At 36.2% G+C, this 23,925-nt stretch overlaps 1 protein-coding gene across 6 annotated transcripts in view; it reads left to right on the top strand.

The window, feature by feature from the left end:
* Positions 1–23,925, top strand: part of tbcelb (tubulin folding cofactor E-like b) — a 50,571-nt gene that overhangs the window by 10,739 nt on the left and 15,907 nt on the right. For 4 of the 6 annotated variants that reach the window (XM_087254604.1, XM_087254603.1, XM_087254601.1 and 1 more), the window contains exons 5-8: positions 376–557; positions 3,481–3,737; positions 4,935–5,061; positions 8,266–8,382. In XM_087254604.1, coding sequence (XP_087110730.1) covers positions 376–557; positions 3,481–3,737; positions 4,935–5,061; positions 8,266–8,382 — 683 coding nt within the window. Of the gene's footprint in view, positions 1–375; positions 558–3,480; positions 3,898–4,934; positions 5,494–6,663; positions 8,383–14,744; positions 15,522–23,925 lie in introns of those variants that run through there. The other 2 variants (XR_015492037.1, XR_015492038.1) reach the window with 2 other exon arrangements.

Below are 23,925 nucleotides of genomic sequence, written 5' to 3'. Positions count from 1 at the left end.
GGAGACATGTTAATACTCAGCTGTCATTCAATATTTGGGGGACCGAACTCCTACGTCAAGTTGCGGTCGGTCTGAAAACTGCTCCAATTGGTTCGCCATTTTTATGATGTTAAATTTAAAAAAATAAAGACTGGGTGTGTTTATATCACCCCAATATGTCCGCCTATACACTATATCTACACATATGTCTGTCCAAACAGCTTGAAAAGTAGATTTTTCACCATAGGACCCTTTAACAAAGAAATAAATCCATAAACTGGTCAGTAACATTCAAAAAAGAGCAATGAAATATAGTAACTAACACGAGCTCAAAGTGACAAGCTGGTTGGAATTGATCAGAGTTTCATCTTCTTTCCTGTTCTTTCCTCTCTATAGATAAGCAAGATCCTATCTAACATCCCTAACCTTGACTTTCTCAATCTGAGTATGAATCCTCTGCATGGGTCGAGTCTGGAGCCTTGTCTTGCGGAAGCGTTTTCAGGCCTGCGGCGTCTCGTCCTCAACAACACACATGTCACCTGGGACATGGTGCACACACTTACACGAGAGATACCAGAGTGAGTATGGCTTTCACCACATTTCGTGTTTGTCAAGTCGAATGAAGAAAGGCTATAAAGAAAAGGTTGAACTGAAAGCTGCTGGATGTTCCTGGATTTACATCTATGTTCAGCCAATCAGAATTAAGGCATATGTTTACAGTTTATGTTAAGTTTAGGCTTACGGTTAGGTTCATGCACTTCTACATGAGTGTTATCCAACTATTATTCCCCTCTGATTTTGGAAATAAATTACCATTATGGTTGAGTTTAGGGGTATGGATTACATTTTCCAGCAAAAATGATGGCCCCAACACAGCTGAATATTTCAATACATAGATATATACACTAGATATCGCATAGGGACCCTGAGCATGCGTCAATAGCGCCGCCACATTGGTACAGTGCTCCCAGGACAAATGTCATTCAACCGCACTAGTCAAGACAGTGTTATTACGTGAAGATGCTGGACTTTAGCGCTGTCTACGGGTGTAATAACGAGCAAACAAAGCACAAAGCCAGAACATTTCATAGGTAATATAAGTTTTTTTTTGTTTTTGTATGTTCTGAACTTTTGTGCTAATCAGGTAACGTTATTGATGATAACAGTCACTTACTGCATTCACCATAAGGCAAAGCAGCTCCAACTCGCACTAAATACTCGGCTTATGCTAGTTTTGTTAAACAAAATCAGCAAACAATGCAAAAGAAATATGACAACGAGATGCTGCGCTGCCAGAAACTTGTATTATTGTCGGCTAACGTTAACGTTCTGGGGATTCATTCACAAACGAATCACTCCCTCCGTCAGTATGAGAAGTGAAAGCAGGAGAGGAGCTGTGTTTCAGGCCATGATTAGATCAAATTTAGCTGGGAGGGTGAATAGTACATTTCTGTACAAAAAAACACAAGCTTTTTGTCAGGAATGCCAGTGCGGTCACTGATCCATCAATGTAGAAAAGTGATGTAAAATTATAATTTTCGTAATTAGAAAAAGAAATTACATACTAACATCCAGCAAAACTCCCGATCATAGATATATATGTATATGTGTATATCTCTGGCTTTGGATGGCCACAATCCTCCACTGTACCTTGGTCCCGCATTTATTTCAAAGGAGCGCTACCCTGTACCAAGATGGCGGCGCTATTGATGCATTCCGTCCAATAGACAACAATAGGCCAGGCGACATCTAATGTATATATCTATGATTTCAATACAGCTAGTTTGGTGTCTTGTGTCACAAATCCAATGCCACTGGTAGTTACAATTGTCTTGGAAATGAATTTGAGAATTGAACATAACATTTTTGTTAAAGTACGGCTTGCTTGGAAGCTCACCTGAGGTGGTATTAAAAAATATCAGGTACTAGGTAGGCACGAAACCCAGTGGAATATCCTCCAAAAGTGACCCATACCAAACCACACTATGCAGTGGAAACGTGACTTTTGTCCAAAGAAGATGGCAAGTTTTGTTTGTGCATGGTTCATCACATGGTTAAACATCACTGTAATGTAATGGTGTTGTGCTTCGTCTGTGTATTTAAAAAATGCCACTTCCTGTGTTGTGTTTTCCTGGCTTGTTGCATGCACAAGTGATGATTCTCTGAAAACAATAGCAGCTACACCAATGAGTCTAGCACCACACGTTTGATACTATGCTAGCTACCCTTATGAAAAGGTCTCAAAAAATGTGTGGTACACAATTTGTTATTTCAGTACTTCTGACATTGGAAATGGAAATGAATGTGTATGGTACTGTACTGTACCAAATTGTACCCCTCAGTGGAAATGGGCCGTTGAACTCAACACACCAGTAATTCAGACTGGAAGTGGTATGAGTCAAGGTATAGCAGGTTAGCAAGATTGCCACTGATAGACACCTTAAAATAGCTTATGTATATAATTCAAAATACACAAAAAAATTCTTTACTTGCAAGCAGGATTAAAACTTATTTAATGTTTTGCTTGTGTCTGTGTCATTGGAGGGTTCTTAAAAGCATGACCTTCTACTGTACAAAGCAATGAAGCGATTTAATATTCATATGTTTTGTGTAAGAAAGATAATGCTAAACAATTTTTGTTGCTACTTGTTATATAAAGCGGGGAAAACAAGTATTGAACATGTCACCATTTTTAAAAGCATTTATAAAGCTGCTGTTGACTTCAAAATTTCACCGGATGTTGGTAACAACACAAGAACTCCATATATGCAAAGAAAACAAAACTAATTAGATTATGTGTAATAAAATGGAATGGCAGTGAAAAAATACTGAACGCATGAAGAAAGAAAGGTATAGAAAGGCAGTGAAAGCGGCTATAATCTCTCAGTAGTTCTTCAGCAACCCTCTGCTCTTCATCAATGTAAATGAATATTAGCTGTTTCAGACCAACATCTACATTACCAGGATTGTGAAGATGAAACCAGGGTGGATATTTCAGCAAGATAATGATCCAAAACACAGCCAAGGAAACTCTCAAATGCTTTCAGAGAGAAAGAAAACAAGCTGTAGAATGGCCCAGCCAATACCCTGACTTTAATCTAATGGAAAACAGAAAATAAAGAAGATCAGATTTGATAGACGAGACCCACAGAACCATCAAGATTACACTGTTGAAGTTTGTAAAAATAAATCACACCTGAGCAATTCATGTGACTTCATTCTCCATATGAGAGGCGTCTTTAAGCTGCCATCACCCAAAAAAAGCCTTTAAAAAAAGTAATAAATAAATTTCAGTAGTTCAGTACTTTCTCCTTGTGCCATTCCAATGTTATTACACATAACAATTACACCAAAATCTGGTTTTATTCTGTCAACATCTCGTTTAGAAATATTATTCCCAGGAAAAAACATGACTGTTCAATACTTATTTCCCCCGCTGTATAATTATTCAAAATATACTTTAAATCTTGTGTGTTTGTACTTGTGGCTGTATTTCCATAGTCTGGAGGAGTTGTTTCTGTGTCTGAACGAGTATGAGAGCGTGAACGCCTCTTCTATGCCCTGCCCGTCGCTGCGTCTGCTGCATATCACAGATAACCAGCTGCAGGATTGGGTGGAGGTGCGCAAGCTGGGCCTCATGTATCCAGGTCTGGTGTCTCTTATCCTCTCAAACAACTCGCTCTCGTCTATCCACGAGCCTGAGGACTCACTGCATAGACTCTTCCCCAACCTTCGCAGCATCAACCTACACAACTCAGGTGCTGGACCACATGATCACCATCTCCATAGATCATTTTGATCCTAAAGAGCTACAGTCCTGCAGAGTTTTGATCTAAACTTAAGAAAAACTCAATTGCCTCTTGCTTTGTTGTAACTCTTAGATTTTAATTAGCTTGGGTTTGTTTGATAAGGATTAGAGTGAAGCTCTGCAGGACTGGCTCTTTAGGACCAATCTGGCAAAAACCAATAAACCTGAAATCGTGTTTTAAACACTGAGCAGTACCAAAACAATTTAAGGATTTAAAGCGATTTAATGGATGTTAAATTATAATTTAAACAAAATTGAACAAAGCCAAAAAAAAAAAAAAAAAAAGTTTGTCACTTTGCATAAAGCAAACTAAAACACGTTGCATAACCAAAGTTAAAATGAACTAATTGCTTATGTCAATTAATGAGTAAATTACATTTTAGACACCAAATTATCAGTTTTTTAATATTTATTTGTATTGTAATTTTATAATTGTAATGAAAATATTTCCAATTAGTGTCAAAGCAGAACATTTGTGTATCTTAAAGCAAAACCACAGCATTTTATTGCTAAACGAATCATTTTATTGATTCATTTGAGTCAATGATTCAGTAATCATAGAGATGCTCGCTTAATATCTAAATAAATTAGCTGAATTTAGCTAAATAACTTAAATGAATGTTTATTTATCAGTGACATCAACGATAGTATTGTTTAATTCTGCTATCAAAAAAATCAAGAAGTAAACCTGTCAATAAAACAGAAACCTAATCGTCATCTGTTGTTGTAGCCATCATATCATTCCAAACCATAAGGAAGTCAATCATCTTTGAAACACATTTAGAGATTTTTTTAAGAAACCTGAGATATTTCTGTCCCTTTATTAAAAGTTAATTTCATTGAAACCATTCACTTAAAAAATAATCCATATGAATCAGACTATGAATTCAACTCTTCGAAAGAGTCATGATCAATCTATTTTGAACATATTGAATCTTTTCATTCATATTTAAACGTTGATCAATACACACCAAGTACTTCTAATGCTGTCAGTGGACAGACAGGAATCTCTCAGGATGCATTCATAAGTCTTCATTTGTTATTCAAAGATGAATAAATGTAGGAGATTAATTGCCAGAATTTTCAATGTTGAGCGGACTGACATTTTAATGAATTATTAGCTGATCTGCCACAGTTTTGTTTGCAGGTCTTAGTCGCTGGGAGGACGTAGAGAAACTGAATTTCTTTCCAAAGCTTCAAGAGGTCAGAGTGATGGGTATTCCTTTACTGCAGCCCTACACTGATCAGGAGAGACGCTGTCTTATGGTAGCACAGTGAGTAATCCTACACACCAACCTTATTATAGTTTAATTTGTTTTTATTTTGATACTATTGACCTTATTCTTCAATGCGGAAGTGCGCTCGTTTTTGCCAATGTTTTAGAACTTTCGATTCAGTCGCGAATAGGAGAAATGACAAGGAATAGTAAACTGCAGAAAACGGTTAAACTACTTGCTCTACAAACAAGTGTTTGCATGATTATACAGACAAAGCAGAATCATATCTAGAAAATATCAGTTTGCAACATCAAGCAGCAGAACGAGCAGTTTTCAATGTCTAAAAATGAATGGAAGTAAATGAGACCGGAAGACTCGAGCCAAAATGATTCAAATGGCTGTGCCCGTTCGTACACATAGAATAAGGTGAATTATTTTTGAATATGCAGTACATTTCAGTTTGTTTTATTACTCATTTCTATTAGTTATGTTCAGGGCTTGACATTAACTTTTTTGATCACCAGCCACAGTGGCTAGTAGTTTTCCAACATTACTAGCCACTCTGCATTTTTACTAGCCACAATTATGTTGTTGGGAAAATTTTTTTATTGCATAAAATAAATGCTAAAATTACTTGATTTACATTTTGTGTTTTGTCCACATGCCTCCTCATTCATTTCACGTTTTGTGTGTCATTCATGAGCAGTTGGGTCATGGTTTCATAGTGTTATACTGCAATTAGTTTTTATTTCACATGACTTTTCAGAACTCAAAATTAAGGACTTACCAAATTTATCTCTGACCACTCCAAACAATAATTATTTCTTAGCCACAAATTTTAAATGTGTCAAAACAAACTAAATATAGATGTATAATATACTTTTTTATTTAACGAAACATTTAAAAAAAATAAAAAAACTAAGAATTGACTTTTAAAAATAATTATAGTCATGTATCAAAAAAAATGCAATAATCTTTCCTCGCTAAAGGTCTCTCAGTTGACCAGTTAACCACACATAACTGGAGAGATAATCTCTCATTAAAGCAATGTTGTTGTAAAATAATGATAATTAAACCATATTAACAAAATTAACCATTAGCAAAAGAAAGCAGGTGAAAAACATACTGTGTGATAATGAAAGGATGATCACACGGTTAAGAACAATTAATAATCTGTTCAAAGCGAAAGCAACCAGTGCTGCTTACAAAAAGACATATTTGGAGCTCTTGAAAGCAGCAAGACTGTGGGCGCATTAGCATAACTTTTTTTGTCTGACTATTTGAAACAGAACCGATCACATTTTCATTCCAGGCACGGTTGCTTCAAGCAAGGAAACAGGAGCGCGAACGCGCTTTAAACAGTCGCGCGCATTACATCAGCTGTTAGCGCTAGTGATCATCCTCTCATTAGTATTCATCTGCTTTCTTCTGCTCGCGTGAACGCAATTTTTTTAGTTAGTCGTGCTGTTTCTCGATTCTAAGATCACATTTGCACGCATCCTTATAGTCAAACCATGCTTTTAAGAAAACCACATTTTAAAAATTATTTTCAACCAGCCAAAGTGGCTAGTGGGAGTGACTGTCTAACCTGCCAAAGCTGAAATCTACCCACATTTGGCGGGTTGGTGGGTGTTAATGTTAAGCCCTGGTTATGTGTAGTTTCAGTAATTCTAGGTAGTAATTATGTTAACAGAAATTGTCCAGTGTGCAGAGCAAAGTTGAGTGTTTGAACAGCTTACATTAACTCCTGTGCAGACCTCTTTGAAATAAAATAAAATAATTGTTTGGATCTAAAACCGTAAAAAAATGCAACAAATAAAAGTAAAAACTATGCAGAATTCAGACAAACTTGTCATATTAACGATTATACTGTCTATGTAGTTAATCAAGCCTAGTTAACTTTTTGGAAAAAGAAAATAGAGAAAATATAGATATTTTACAGTAGGGTTATATAGAAAAGTCTGTGTTTTCTGTATTAATTCATGCGCCTGATTGATGTGTTTGGCTGTAAAGGATTTTTATAAACAGCCACAGGTCACCTTAGTACCTTTTTTGAAGTAGCCACAATGGAATGAACCACCATCTATTCCACCATATATTTTTCACAGCAGATGCCCTTCCAGCCACAACCCAGTTCTGGGAAACACCCATCATACTCACATTCACACACATTCATACACTACAGTCAATTTTGTTTACCCAATTCACCAATAGCACATGTCTTTGGACTGTGGGGGAAACCGGAGCACCCAGAGGAAACCCACGCCAGCACTGGGAGAACAAGCAAACTACACACAGAAATACCAACTGGCCTAGCTTAGACTCAAAACAATGACCTTCTTGCTGTGAGGTGACAGTGCTAACCACTGAGCCATTGTGCCACCCCAATTTAGAAAAATATTGATTTTTTGCTAATTATTATTTTATTTCAGATGGATTTTCAGTAATTTAATAGTTTAGTTTTAGATTTTTTTTCATTTATTGTTAATTTTGTTTTATGTTGTCTAAGTTAACGAAAATGTTTCTGACCAATAGTTTTAGTCTTTGATTTAGGTTTTGTTTACTAAAATAACTTTGATACAAAAACAAAAAGGACTGCAGTCACTTTTTAAATATGCAATAAGCTATGTTTCCATCCAAAGATGTGAATTAAATTTATGTGCAAAGCTGGAATATTGTATAAAACATTTGCAAATAATGCAGTCCTTCCATCCAATCAATCAAAGAAAACAAAACCCTCACTTCCTGATTAATTGACACCAAATACTGGAGTCTTTCTCTTCTATAATAAAAGACTTAAGTCAATACTGACACACAATGAACTGAAAGCGTAGATGCTCATGACAGTTCTGAAGGTTATAATAATACTAAAGCACTGTGATGACGAACTTTGGTTGAGGCATTTTAGAATGATCAAAACAACACTTCAGATGCTTTACAATGTGGTCGGCCCATTGGTTTGTCTATGAATGCTGTCCATCGCACTCATTTTTATCATCACATGATCTGTTATAACAAAATCACATGACCTTTTTATTGTGCATACAAAAATTTATTTGTCAAAAATGTTTTCATTTTAGTTTAGAAAAAAAGGTTTATCCTACTCGGTTATGGATATACGTTTTTCAAAATGTTTGTACATCTTGGCATTTCTATCAAGCTTAATGCGATAATCCAAAATGTGTAGAAAATTAAGTGGAAAAAAACAGCTATTGTTTTGAATTTTGTTTCGCAGTTGTCATTCTACCTTATTTGTTTTAGGTTGCCTCATGTGACTGTATTAAATGGCAGTGTTGTTACTGATGGAGAACGAGAGGATGCAGAACGTTTTTTCATCCGCTACCATCTGGACTGCCCTGAAGATGAGCTACCACAGAGGTAACGCCATCTTTCACTCCTTACACCACCATCCCAGCTCGCTCAAGCCTGGTTTATACTTCTGCGTCGAGTGATCGGCGTGGCTCACGGTGCATGCCTTGCCGTGCATTTATACGTCTGCGCACTGTGTGTGTTCCCCTGCAATAACACTTCCGAAATGTTAGCTGGCAGTCCTCTGTGTCGAGTTTCTGGAATGCTTCCTTAATGTACAGGTGGCTCAAACTCGCTCATTTTTAGGCAGGATCCGGCAGACGTGCAATAACTTTAACCATGATGTAAACACAAAACAAAACTTTCCATCCGGATCTCCTTCACGGGGCTCGACACTGGTAAACACTCGCTTCAATGGACTTCCGCGGCTCTTAGTCCAGCCCACACTCATCAGCGCTACCAAGCCGACTAATCACAGAGCTTGCACTACGCGTCATTGCGACGTGTAATACATTTTTTGGGAGGTGCGCATCAATGTCGCCAACGGCCACGGCGAGGGCTATGCGTCCACACGTAGGCTGTGCCGTAGCATACACGTGCGTTTGACGCAGAAGTCTAAATCAGCCTTTAGTCTTTCTCTCTTTTTTATTTACTTTGTAATTTTTCTATTTTTTCAGTACATTCGTAGAAATATCAATTTAGTAATTAAACAGCTTAATGTTATTCCATCATAACTGCAAACTCAAGTTTGATAAGTTAACAGGGAAATAAATGTTCATTAATTGCCAGTTCTGTAGTTGCTCTCTTATTTGTAGTCATTCCCAAATCAGCACTTCTTTATTAGCTACCGAAACACTGTCCTTAATGAAGATAGTTCTGTTCTATACACTTATATCTATTTACTGGTACATTTTTGATGACCACAAAATGTGTATCATATCATAAAAAGTCTTTCCAGACTACTATAGACCATTTTGCAGGATGTAAACAATAACAATGGCCCTAATGTAAATCCTGTTTTAGATCTTTCATTTCCAACGGTGCTGAGAATCCAGAAAGCTGCACATGTTGATACTTTTTTTAATGACAGCCGGGATAACATTAGTTAGGACTGAATCCCCTCTTGTTAAAAAAGACACGCAGGAACTGTTCATGGACCAATGATATCGACATATTGAAATGAAGCACAAAGCAGTGCTAGGTGGTGTCACTTCTAAATAGGTGTCAAATCTATCTTTTAGTTGGGGTTAAAAAAGAAGTGTGTAGAATAACTGAAGGTTAAAGGGATGATTCATCCAAAAATGAAAATGTACTCACCCTTAAGTAGTTCCAAACCTTCATGTGTTTCTTTGTCCTGATAAACTTTCTAAAACTATATTTTGAAGAAAGCTAAAAAACCTGTAATCATCGACTTCCATAGAAAAGACAAATACAATTGAAGTCAATGGATTGAGGTTTCCAGCTTTCTCCTAAATACCTTCTTTTGTGTCCAACAGAAGAAAGAAAGTCAAAAAATAAACTATGCCTTTAAAATGATCCCTGTTAATTTTGGTTATCCAAGATAAAGCAGAATTATTTCTTCAGATGAACATTAAAGGAGATTTTTAGCTTATGTAGGTAACTTTTGAAGCTTTTATCTTTCCAATTTTTAGTTGAATCCATGGTTCTTGGCGATTCATATAATGGCAATGAATGGGGATTTAATTTTAAATAAAAAATAAACACACACATCAATAGCCATGGATCTTGACATAATAATGTCTTTTTGTTTTGTTTTTTTGGTTGCCTTTAATGACCAAGTATAAGTTCTGTACTACAATTGAACTAGTCACACTGAAAACTGTTTGATCAGGCTGTGGATTTAAGCTAATAAAACTGTAAATCATGGGTGTTAAACTCAATTCCTGGAGGGTCGCACCTCTGCATAGCTTTGCTCCAACCCTAATCAAACACAGCTGATCCAAATAATCAAGTTGTTCAAAAGAACCTAAACACCTTGATTACTTGCATTAGATATGATTGTTTAGGGTTGGAGCAATACTGTGCAGAGCTGCGGCCCTCCAGGAATTGAGTTTGAGACCCATGCTGTAAATAATGTTACATTTTTTACAATGTCAGAACGTTTTGCTTCATTAGAGCTCTGTGTATCATCAGGAGTCATGGCTATTGATTTGGACTCATTTGTATGTGTTTACATTTTATCTTAAAACCTACCACCATTCACTGCCATTATATGAATCACCAAGAACCAATGATTCAGCTGAAAATTGTCCTTAATTTTCTGAATAAGATCAAAAGTAACCTTGAAGGACCTGTAGGTGAGTAAATGAACAGGAATTAATCTTCATTTTGGGTGATATCCAAGTACACTTGATTCAGCTAAAAAATCACCTTTAATGTTCTACTAAAGAAACAGTTCATCTACATCTTGGACAACCTGATGGTGAGTAAATTAACAGGAATTAATTTTCATTTTTTGGGTGAACTATGCCTTTAAGCCCAGAGTTAAAAGTCCAATGGAGGAACTTTTAAACTAATCATTTAATAAAGAAACCAAAGTAGGGACAAATCTTTTTTTTTTGTGTTAAAGAGTACATCCAAATGGGGGAACGTAGGTTCTATGCATCAGTTGTGAAGCAGATAGAGGCTGATTGTGAAGTTGCAGTTGAATTAAAGAAAGGGGCATATAATTTAATCTAGGACTGCACAATATTGGAAAAATCTGACATTGCGATATTTTATATTTCTGTGATATATATTGTGATGTAAATACAGCTTTATTTGGAAAGAATTCTTCATTTTAGATTGATTGGGGTGATTTTGTCGGGGACTTGCTTTCAAATCATATATAACAAATATATATATATATATAAATAAATAAATAAATATATATATATATATATATATATATATATATATATATATATATATATATATAAGTGAATTATAGTTTTCTGGAGAGTCTAACAGTATTCAGTCACATATATTGTCCAATCAACACAGCATAGTCTTTATTGTATATAATTTAATCTTTAATAAAGTTACAAACACATTTTTTGTGGCTGGACGTTTTAAACTCTGAAATGTTCACACAGTCACATGCCTTAAGGGGATAGTTAACCTAAAAATGAAAATGTTCTCCCTATTTACATACTCTTCAAATGTATACGAGTTATTTAAATATCTTCTTCTTGTGTACAACATAAAAAGAAACTAAAATATGTTTGAAAATAGTGAGTTAAGTTGAATTTGGGGAGGGGAATATCTCTTTAAAAAACGCATGCAGATGATAAACGTTTACTCCATTATAATTCTCTGCATTGATTGTAATCAACTATAATCCCAACTCAACACTGAAGATCCTGCTATGCTATTGCGGATGCACACATTGCTATATCGATGCTGAAACAATACATTGTGCAGCCCTAGTTTAATCGGATAAAATTATTGGAGATGTCTGGCATTTGTAACCAGAGATTAGTCTTTTGCTTCTCTGGAAGATTGAGTTATAAAAATTTGATTAAGAATCATGAGGTCAAATGTTTTTCAAGAAACATGCTCAAAAGAATCATCATTTAGGATTTGAGCAACAAGAAAAAAACAACGTGAAATTAAACAGTATGTGTTAAATGATGAAGGATGCTCTAAATCAGAAATGCCCAAACTAGGGGCCAAAGTTTGCCCATGGTAACCTTTGACTTGGCTTGCCAGATCATAAGCACGTGATCCTCTCGAAATTAGTTTATAAATAAACTTCACATAGCACTTCATACATGATTTTATCGCCCAGCCCTACTGTATTAGTTGAAAAATTTTAAATAATTATTTTCTAAAAATATTTTCTAGTTTTTAAATATTAGCAAATAAATGAGGAAATTACCCATGCTAAATCTAATGTGTTACGATGTAATATATTTGGTTTGATATATATTCGGCCCACATCCCTCAATGAAGTTTGTTTTTTTGCCCTTTATAAGAAAAAATGTGCGCACCCCTGCTCTAAATAAATGTTTATCTATAATTAAATAGGCAGTAATTTTATTTTCTATTGACTTAATTCTTTTTACAGTCTTGTTAAGTCCATGTGGGGACTTTTATCTCATTGTTCCCGTCATTTGAAAGTAGTTTAAGTAATGGAAATGACTTTTTTTCCTGCTCTGAAATGCAAACTGAACAATGGGAGAGTCCAGCCATCTCTTTCCGGTTAGCATAAATACTTTCTCTCTTTCTCTCTCTCTCTCTCTCTCTCTCTCTCTCTCTCTCTCTCTCTCTCTTTGGCAGTGTCTTGCGTATCATGATGGCCATCCACTACATTCCAACCTATTTTCCTTTGACTTCTTTCTCTTTAGTCTAGCGTCTCCAGTTATCCAGGTAACATTGAACTCTCCGATCCCTCATATCTTCTGGCCTCCGTCTGTCCCTTATTTGCTCAGTTTTTTAGGGGGGACATTTTAGCATGTCTTTGCAAGTAAAAGACACAGAAAGCGGATCACCCACGTTCTTTGCAAACCCCATTCCACTTAACCCCGGAGAGTGTACGGAGGACTTTTCCAGTGGCTGCGGCAAGCCCCAGCTTCCAGCCGGGGATTCTAACCTTTGGGAGACAATGTGTCCACTCTCTCCCTCCTCAAAGACGCCTTTGTACTGGAATACTCCAATCAGAAAATCGATACACAAGGTGGCAGCTTTATTCGTTCTTCCCCTCCTTATATCCCCCTTTCTCCCTTCCCGTTCTTCTCTCCTGCCCCTTTTCATTTGCTTTAGGGGGGGATTGAGTTAGCGGGAGGATTTTTTCAAAAGGGGATGGAATGACGTCCCTGTGACTCAGTCTCTCATGGTTTTTCCGTCAAGCGATGGAGATGCTGTTGTTGCCTTTGTACGAGAATGCATTGATTAAGCTGCTGTCTTATGTCACAGAAGTTCCCGCTCTTACTAGGAAGGTCAGGAAACAGGAGATGAGCTGGAAATGGCCCTTTCTCAGAAACAGGGGGAAAAGTCTGTCTAATTTCTGAAGTCGGAAAGTTACTTAAAAGGTTGTTTTAAAAAAGGGCGATACGGTGTTTAACACTTTCACCTCACAGCAAGAAGGTTGTTGGCTGAGCCAGTTGGCATTTCTATGTGTTTCTGCATGTGCTTCCCATGTTTGTGTAACTCCTCCCGGAGTTCTTGTTTTCCCGACAGTACAAAGACATGCACTATAGGTGAATTGGATTAACCAAAATAGCCGTAGTGTATAAGTGCGTGTGTGAAGGGAAGTATAGGTGTTTTCCAGTATTGGCTTGTGGTTGGAAGGGTATCTGCCGCATAAAACATGAAAATTTTGTTCTCTCCAAATATTTTTTAAAACCGTTCATATTTCTAACAATTTTACTGTATTTCTCTGGTGACCATTTACTTCAAGTAGTTGGGGGGAAAACAATACTGCTTAAAGAAAAAACAAAAACATTAGAAGGTTTTCACGATTGGCTGAACTGTTCTTTTACAAGTTGCTTTTTTAATCGATTTCTTCTTGTGGTGCCCACTGGGAACACTTCTTCAGAGACTTTCTTTTCAAATCCTATGTAAGCTAAAACCAAGGTACACTGACCCTCATTTCTGACCTCCTCACTCCATCCACATCCTGCCTATTACTTTCTCTGTCTTGTTTCTCCGGAGGGAAAGACATTTTCCCAGAGGGATGAGGCTGAGATGAGAGTTGGCACCGGAGGGTGAAAGGGCAGGTGCAGAAGTAGATGCTACTCTCTAGATATGGGTAAAGGTTGCCCCCTTTTTGAACCCAGCTTGCTCTTTCCCTCCCACCCATTGGGCACAGATCAGAGCCTAGGCTATGTTACAAACTCTGCTAAAACTCTGAAAGAGGGAAAAGATCTGAGAAACAGAGAAAGAGATGGACGGAAAGAAATCATGCCTCCCCGAAAGGCTTTTGGCGGTATCAAATTTTCTTGTTTCGATCAATTGCTGAAGCTTTTTTCATGACATACGGATCTAAGCTGCAGAAAAATCTTACTTTTAACAACTATAATCCAAAAAATATTAAAAATAATTATAAAAATACAACTAATTCTTATTATTTATTGGTAACTCTATTTAATTAAATGATTATGACTTTTGACTTTTATGCGTTATTAGTCATTAATTAAGAAATAAACATCAGTTAATAAATGCTTTTGTAGTTGGTATTAAATTGACTTTAGTTAACTGAACTGAGGCAGCATGGTGGCGCAGTGGATAGCACAATTGCCTCACTGCAAGAAGGCACTGGTTCGAGCCCCAGCTGGGTCAGTGGGGTTTGCATGTCCTTGTGTTTGCGTGGGTTTCCTCCGGGGGCTCTGGTTACCCCCACAAGTCCAAAGACATGCACAAGGTGGATTAGGTAGGCTAAATTGTCCATAGTGTATGTGTGTGAATGAGTGTGTATGGGTGTTTCCCAGTGATGGGTTGCAGCTGAAAGGGCATCCACTGCATAAAAACATATGCTGAATAATTTTGCGACCCCTGATTAATAAAGGTACTAAGCCGAAAAGAAAATGAATGAATAATTAAAATGATGTTAACAAATTGCATCTTACTATACAGTGTTAGTAAACAAAAGGTTCAGAAATATATTTTTGTCTCTGTTATTTTTTCATTGATAGATTTCTTTAAGATTTTTTTATTTCTATGATTTTGACTACAGAACAAACTACTGTTATCTAATAACTTGCATAATTAACCTAACTTATCTAGTAGAGACGTAACCTGGATAGAGACCCATTGAGCAGTATTTTTGAGACTGTGGCAGCATAAAGTAATGGATAGAACCATTTGAGAGACTTTCAAAGTGATCCCACAGTAACATAAGTCACATTTACGGTTGCTTAGACATAAGGTATAAGTATACACAGGACTGTTATCTTTATAATGCGGGGAAGATGTAGAGATTTGAGTGCTGGCTAATGTAATTTAAACCCCTTCACTGCTTGATTGCTCACACTGATTCCCTAGATGAGGCCTATATATGTCATTTAGCATATATTATTGAAAAACTACTGTTTAGGTATTAAAAAACACTTAATCTTTGGTTTAGATCATTAGGTCATGGAATTTCTCGATTATCAAATAACTTTTTCCCACTTTTAAAGTGGGGGGAATTTATTTATGGGAAATTAATTTATTTCCTAGTCATAGAATATAATTTTTTTGTTTATGATGTTTACTTCCCATTTATCAAAAAAAAAAAAGAAAAAAAGATTGATATTGTTATGCTGTGGTAAAGCTATTTATTTGCTTCGTTTTATTTCTTTCCCACTTGTCAACCAGCAATCAAAATTGAGTCGTTTTTTTAGTCTGCTTATTCTGCTGTTTCTTGTGTTTTTTTTTGTGAAAATATACACAGATCTGTTCTTTGTTTTTTTTGACCCAGAGAACTATTGGTTTTTGTAATTTATATAAAAGGAACACAACCGTGAGAGGAAGTGTTTACCTGTAAACCATATAAACTCCACTATTTGATAACCCCGCTATTGGAGATCAACAAAATCTCTCCAACGATAGCATTAAAAAAAAATCCTGTTAATTTCACATTTTTAGCAATCGACATTGTAACTACACTCGAATATTGTAACTACACTCACCGCCCATTTTATTAGGTACACCTTGCTGGTTCTGGGTTGGATATGTCTTTTCCTTCAGAACTGCTTTAATGCTTCGTGGCATAGATTCAAAAAGGTACTGGAAATATTTCTCAGAGATTTTGATCCATATTGGCATGATAGCATCATGCAATTGCTGCAGATTCTCCCAAAGGTGCTCTATTAGATTGAGATCAGGTGACTGTTGAGGCCATTTGAGTACAGTGAACTCATTTTTAACTCCAAGAAACCAGTCTGAGATCATTCACACTTTGACATAGCATGTTATCCTGCGGGAAGTAGCCATCAGAAGATGAGCACACTATGGTCATAAAGGGATGGACATGGTCAGCAACAATGCCCAGGTAGGCTGTGGCATTGACACAATGCTCAATTGTTACAAATGGGTCCAAAGTGTACCAAGAAAATATCCCCCACACCATTACACCACCACCACCAGCCTGAACCATTGATACCATCCGAATGTCGCAGCAGACAAGACTCCTCAGACCAGATGTTTTTTCCAATCTTCTATTGTCCAACTTTGGTGAGCCTGTTAAAATTGTAGCCTCAGTTTCCTGTTCTGAGCTGACAGGAGTGGCACTCGGTGTGGTCTTCCGCTGCTGTAGCCCATCCGCCTTAAGGTTGTACGTGTTGTGCATTCAGAGATTCTGCAGACCTTGGTTGTAACAAGTGGTTATTTGAGTTACTGTTGCTCTTCGATCAGCTCGAACTAGTTTGCCCATTCTCCTTTGACCTCTGGCATCAACAAGGTATTTGCGCCCACAGTACTGCCACTCACTGGATATTTTCTCTTTTTCGGACCATCCTCTGTAAACCCTAGTTTCTGAAATACTCAGACCAGCCCGTCTGGCACCAACAACCATGCCACATTCATAGTTACTGAAATCACCTTTGTTCCTCATTCTGATACTCGGTTTGAACTGCAGCAGAGCATCTTGACCATGTCCACATGTCTAAATGCATTGAGTTGTTGCCATGTGATTGGCTGATTAGAAATTTGCGTTAACAAGCAGTTGGACAGGTGTACCTAATAAAGTGGCCAGTGAGCGTATAATGTACTGACTATGTAGGCAGCTTTTTTTTTGTCAGTGAAAGTTGATGTGGCTTAGAGTGGGAATTCTGGGTGTAAAATGATGAGCACTGGTCACCCACCCCCCTCCCCTCCCTTTCAGCAAATGTAAGTTACATCATGTACTTAAGTAGGAATGGGACAGTTAAATAGGTGAAGCAGCCCTATACATTCAACAACCTTTGAGTAACTAACACCCAAGCCGCGGCCACAGGCACAATGATCCTCCCCGAGAGGAATGGAAAACGCAGGAATGATAGCGAAGGGGAGGAGGCAAATACAGGGATGAGAGGGGGAGAGTGTGAAGGAAATAAAAGGGGCTTTTGGTGTCTTTGAGCAACTATAGCCTAGGACCTTGCTGACATTTTGACATTGAAGGACAACATTAGGGGCCTATATGTGAACAAGACAGGGAAATGGCAGATGTATAGGAAAAATCTAAGTGCGTCACTCTTTACGGTAAATTAGAAATTTAAGACGATAAGCGGATGGAGTTGCAAGGCTCTTTAGCATGCATCACAGTGGTTGCGATGCTAAAGATGTAAAGGCAGAACAATTCATAGATAACATGTAGACAAGTCTGGTTCCCATTTAAGCAATAACAGCAGATTAATTCATTTAAGCATGTAGCGGCATCTGTGTTAAGGCTGTGAAGTGCAAGTATCTCACCAAGCAATTTTGTGTTTGAAAGATGTCTGAACTTGGCTAAAACAAGGCTAAATTTGGGCTGTCAGTTAAAATTGAATATACTTTTTACAATAGTAGACATAAAGAGTGAACATATTTAGGCAGGCTTCAGTTTTTTTGTACACAAGAATACACAACACCACTCTACTAGGGTTTTTAAGTAAGGTGTACACATTTAAAAGAAAAGTAATTATTTTTGTGTATTGGAATGAATGAATTGCCAGTGTTGCCAACTTAGCATTTAGCGATTTATCAGACTCCTTTAGCGGCAATATTTCAACTAGATAGCATAAATATAATCTAGATTTAGTAAACTTTGTAGATTCCTTTAGCGACTTTACTTCTAAAGAGCATAAATGGAGCCTAGTTCAGGGACTTTTTAGACCCCTTTAGCAACTTTTTTTTTTTCTAAATAGCATAAATCTAGCCTAGTTTAGCTACTTAGACCCCTTTAGCATCTACATTTCAAGATGTCATAATTCTAGCGTAGATTTAGAGACTTATTAGACTTCTCTAGCATCTATATTTCAAATTAGCTTAAATCTAGCCTGTTTTAGCGACTTATTAGACTCTTTTAGCGACTTTATTTCTAAATGTTATAAATCCAGCCTAGTTTAGCGACTTCTCAGACCCCTTTAGCATCTACATTTCAAAATGTCATAAATCTAGCGTAGATTTAGTGACTTATCAGACCCTTTTAGCAACTTTATTTCTAAATAGCATTAATTTAGCCTAGTTTAGTGACTTATCAGACCCCTTTAGCATCTATATTTTAAAAATATCATAAATCTAGCGTACATTTAGTGATTTATCAGACCCCTTTAGCGACTTTATTTCTATACAGGATAAATTTAGCCTAGTTTAGCGACTGTTTAGAGATTTAGTAACTTATCAGACTTCTCTAGCATCTATATTTCAAAATAGCTGAAATCTAGCCTGTTTTAGCGACTTATTTTTAGCAACTTTATTTCTAAATAGCATAAATTTTGCCTAGTTTAGCGACTTATCAGACCCCTTTAGCATCTATATTTCAAAATAGCATAAATCTAGCCTAGTTTAGCGACTGTTTAGACCCCTTTAGCAACTTTATTTCAAAATAGCATAAATCTAGCCTGTTTTAGCAACTTATTAGACCCTTTAGCATCTTTATTTCAAAATGTCATAAATCTAGCCTAGATTTATTGACTTATTAACCCCTTTAGTGACTTTTTTTTTTAAATAGCATAAATCTAGCCTAGTTAAGCAACTTATTAGACCTCTTTAGCAAGTTTACTTATAAACAGCATAAATCTAGCCTAGTTTAGCGACTTATCAGACCCATTTAGCGATTTTATTTAGTCTGGCTTAGTCCCTGATTTATAAACTGCTAATAATTCTGGCACATGTTTTATGCAGTGGATTCTCTTCCAGCCACAACCCACCACTGAGAATACACTTACCCTCAGAGTTGGGAAACACTTATATACTCTCGCATTACCACACACATAATTTATCTGACTCCTTTATAGAATTATTTGACTTTTGTAGTGACTTTATTTTAAAATAGCTTAAACCTAGTCTAAATGTAGCAATTTATCGGACCCCTTTATCGACTTTCCCATGGTATGACCAATTGTTTTCTGGATAGTCATTATCTAGAATTATCTATCATTAACATCAAGCAGTGAGCTTCTCTACAATGTCGTCTGTAGCTTTACAATGCACAAGCCCTTTATATTTCAATAGATTCTGACTGGCTGTCACTGTTTTATTGTTTATTAGCTGAAAATCAGTTTGAAAGTGATTTGGTCTGAACCCTGCTTTACATTCAAAATGATATTTAGAACTCTATCTTTATTGTTATCATTAAGTTAGCTATCGAGCTTGGTGTAAATGGCCATTAGCATACATAATCATATGCCTTAGAGATAGTTTATTATGTCTGAGAGACTATACACAATCTAACTGCAGTTTAAAATAACTGCATTGTATTCAAACTACAATAAACAAAACTGGCACACTGGCATGCATAAAACATACATTTAATATAAATGTAAATACCTTTTTATTCAACAACTAAAACAAAAAGATAGCATGTTGATGCCTGTAATATTAGTAATATAATATGAAATATCATTCATTCAACTTATTTATCAGGGGTATGCATAAGCGGATGCCCTTCCAGCCGCAATCTAGTACTGGGAAACACCCATAGACTCCATCATTCACACATGCACTTATACACTACGGCCAATTTTGTTTACCCAATTCATCTATAGCGCATGTCTTTGGACTGTGGGGGAAACCGAAGCAACCGGAGGGGAGAACACGGGGAGAACATGCAGACTCCACATAAAAATGCTAACTAACCCAGCAGAGATTCAAACAAGCGACCTTTCTGCTGTGAGGTGACAGTGCTAACCACTGAGCCACCGTTCCACTCGTAATAATATAAATAAAAAGATAATAATATAGTATATCAGGGTTCAACTCTAAGGATTTTTTATACGGGTCTGATCGGGCCATTAGTTGAGATTTTTACTTGCCCTACCAAAATTTTCACTGGCCCCACCAAAAAAACTAAAAAGTTAATAGCTATTTCTTAGCCACATATTTTAAATAGTGGCAAAATTATGCCTGTGAATCTAGAATTTAAACATTTTAAATATGTTAATAAATGTATGATGAGCAAAATTCAAGATTTTATGCAAATGAAAGAGCAGTATGAAAAATGTGCTGATATTTTAATTCAATTCTAAATAATTTTGATAAAAATGGCTTGCCAAACTGACAACTCTTTTTTTTTTTTTTTTTTTCAGTTTCTTAAATTTGTACCCATGTAATTGTCTGCTTCTATGACTTTAGAGACATACGTTTTCTTTTAGCCTCATTGTTTAATTTTGCCACCATGTTCATTTTTCGCTGTACTGGTTGTTGCCAGGTTACAAAAAAAAACATGCTTATTGTTACTGGCCGATAGGGGCCAGTAACAATCCTGTCTACTGTCCCGAGTGTCTTTCACGCTGGCCCCGGGCCACTGGGCAGTCCTTATTGTTGAGCCCTGTATATAATATAATAAAATAGACAACTCAGTATGATCCCCAAATTGAAAGTCCTACCATGATGCCTCTAATGAACTTATATTATATTATGTTATATTATATTATATATTATATTAAATTAAATTATATTATATTATAATATATTAAATTATATTATATCATATTATGTTATTATAATACATTAAATAATATTATATTGAATGATATTTTAATAAATTATATTATATTAAATTATATTTTATTAAATTATATTATATATTATATTATAATAATATATTAAATTATATTATATATTATATTATAATAATATATTAAATTATATTATATCAAATTATATTGTATTAAATTATATTATATTAAATTATATTGTATTGAATTATATTATATTAAACTATATTATGTTATATTATATTAAATTGTATTATATTAAATTACATTATATTAGATTATATTGTATTAAATTATATCATATTAAATTATATTATAAATAAATTAAATAATTTTGATACTTGTTTACACGTTAATGCAGTCATTTTACTTTTACTGTCTTACTTAGTCTTTTGTGATCGGTTGTGAGAAAACAAATCCAATGATAGTCTCATGCTACCACCTACATCGTTACAATAGCAACCCATGCAGATTAATTGGTTATTGTCTACACTTTCAGAAGCCATAGATCCGATTTCAGTTGATCCAAAATGACAGTTCGCGCTAAAGACTGGAAGACAAAAATTGCGGTTGTGTGGAGTGTAAACAAAGCCTAAGATACTGTTTCTCTGCTGCCCCTCTTAAATAGGCACTTACCCCAGGTTCATCCAGGGTGACTCCCACTGTAATACGTGGCTCTGTTAAAAAAGACACATTGTTGACAAGTAAATCCCGAGCGAGTTTCTACGGGTCCCAGGAGATATTTGTCATGTTGTAGATATCTAAATTTTGAGCTGAGGGTGAATGCGCGCATGTTATCTACTTGAAAACAGGAACAGGTCATGTTGTTTTTGAGGCCATCAGCAACTGCGGTATCTACAGTAGACTCACTGTATGGCTCTACTGTGAACTTGGTGCACCGCACGGAGGCGACTGTCCGGTCCCATCTCCGAGACTGATCTGTTTCGTGGAATCCAAGGCAGCTATGTTATCACAGCGAACACCCATTCGCCTTCATTTAAGGAGCTTAGCCACACTAAATGAGACCCTTGAGTGAGACTGTTCTTTCTCTCAGACAGAGTGGCACTTTGTATAGACGGGGGCAGTATTCCCATGGCGAAGGCAGGGAGCCACAGGCACCTACCCAGGCTCAGGCTCTGCTTTGTGGGGAGACTTTCTCTGGACAGGCTGGGGAAATTACTTTGATTGGCTGTGTCGGTTACTGTAGCCCTCTAAAGCTAAAAGACTTTTTTGTGGAGATTTTATTTAATTGTTCCTGCCGATCTCCTCTTATCTTTCCCACAATCCTTCAGCACGACGGGAGAGAAGGGAGGGTAAATGGGGGTGGTGGTGAGAACTTTCTCACGGTTTAAAAACTCTACAAACACACAAACAGGTACGCGAATACACTACGGCGTCTTCTCGCAGACACACACACAGCTCTGCGGTCACTTCCTGTGAAATGGTTCGGATGAGTTGCGTCTTCTAAACAGCGGAGTGTGATTGACATTTTTGATCAAAACAATTATGTCTCAGTATGGGTGTTGCTTAAGTAGCAAATAAGCTCAATTTCGTAGCTCAAAACTATCCCTTACATGATAGATATCACACACATTGTGGGTGATAACTTCATCCAACATACAGAGGAGGAAATAAACATTAAACTCATCACCATTTTACACATATTTCTATCATTGTCATTGACATTCAATTTTCACTGGATGTTGGTAACAACGAACTAAATCAATATATGCAAAGAAAACTAATTACTGTACAAATGAAGTTAAGTGTAATAAAATGAAATGACGCAGGCAAAAGGTATTGAACACATGAAGAAAGGAAGGTGTAGAAAGGCAGTGAAAGCCCAGACAGCAGTGTAAACGAATATGAGCTACGAAATATCATTACGAAATATTATTACCAGGAAAAAAACATGACGTGTTCATATTAATGTGTTAATGCCAATTATTGAAAAAGTTCAACGAAATTTGGATGAGAAACACAGGAGAAATAATTTTTGCAGCATATTGGGGTATTGGGGTACATAGTAACATTTTTACTCCTGGCACTTTTGGCAACAGTGCACAGAAACCATAGGTCCGGCAATCATACTTTCAGTGCTCATTTGTAGGAAAGGCTTGTGTTTTGTTGGTAAAAACAAATGGTTTGTCTAACCTCAATACTTTGTTTATTATTTGACCAAAACCAAAAAGTGTTACTTTGTGCCCCGCACTCCCCTATGTTTTCTTATTGTTCCTGCAGCTAAATAAGCATTTCATACAATTTTGGTTATTTGAGTTTTAGATTAAAGAGATAGCTAACCCAAAAATAAAAATATATTTAAATTCATGTGGTTTCAAAATCAAATTTCATTATATTGTTAAACACTTAAAGAAGATAAAGAAAAGCTGAAAGCCTGTAATCACTGACCATCCACAGTAGGAAAAACTACGGAAGTCAATGGTTACAGGTTTCTACAAAATATCTTCTTTGTTTAAAAGAAAAAAAGAAAGGCATGTTAGGAACGAGCAAAGGGTTAGTAAATGATTTTTGTTTTGGATGAACTTTCTCTTTAAGCGAATATTGCTTTAAATCAGCATTGTGTTTACAGTTTTGAGTTTAGGAAAGGAAGACAAATATTGCAGCTTTTTATTCTTTTTATTCTTCATTACACTTATAAATGCCTTTTAGCTTGGTAGTTCATATATTGAACAAAATACAGTTGAAGTCAGAATTTTTAGCCCTCATGAATTATTACCCCACCTGTATATTTTTCCCCAATTTCTATTTAACGGAAAGTAGATTTTTTTAAAACAAATTTCTAAACATAATAGTTTTAATTAACTTCTAATAACTGATTTCTTTTATCTTTGCCATGATGACTGTAACAGTCGGGGATGCTGGACAACGGAGTTAAAGATCCACGTGCAGAATTTATTAAACTGAAAATGGTCAGGCAGGCAAAAGTCAAACTGGTACATACAGTGAAATCCGGAAGCATAGTCAGGTCACAGGCAAATAATCGATACAGGCA

Source organism: Danio rerio, chromosome 5 (assembly GCF_052040795.2).
Source record: "Danio rerio strain M-AB ecotype USA chromosome 5, GRCz13ab, whole genome shotgun sequence".
In the NCBI taxonomy this organism is placed as follows: domain Eukaryota; kingdom Metazoa; phylum Chordata; class Actinopteri; order Cypriniformes; family Danionidae; genus Danio; species Danio rerio.
Note: the sequence above shows the minus strand (reverse complement) of the source record. Positions and strands in the feature narration are given on the sequence as shown.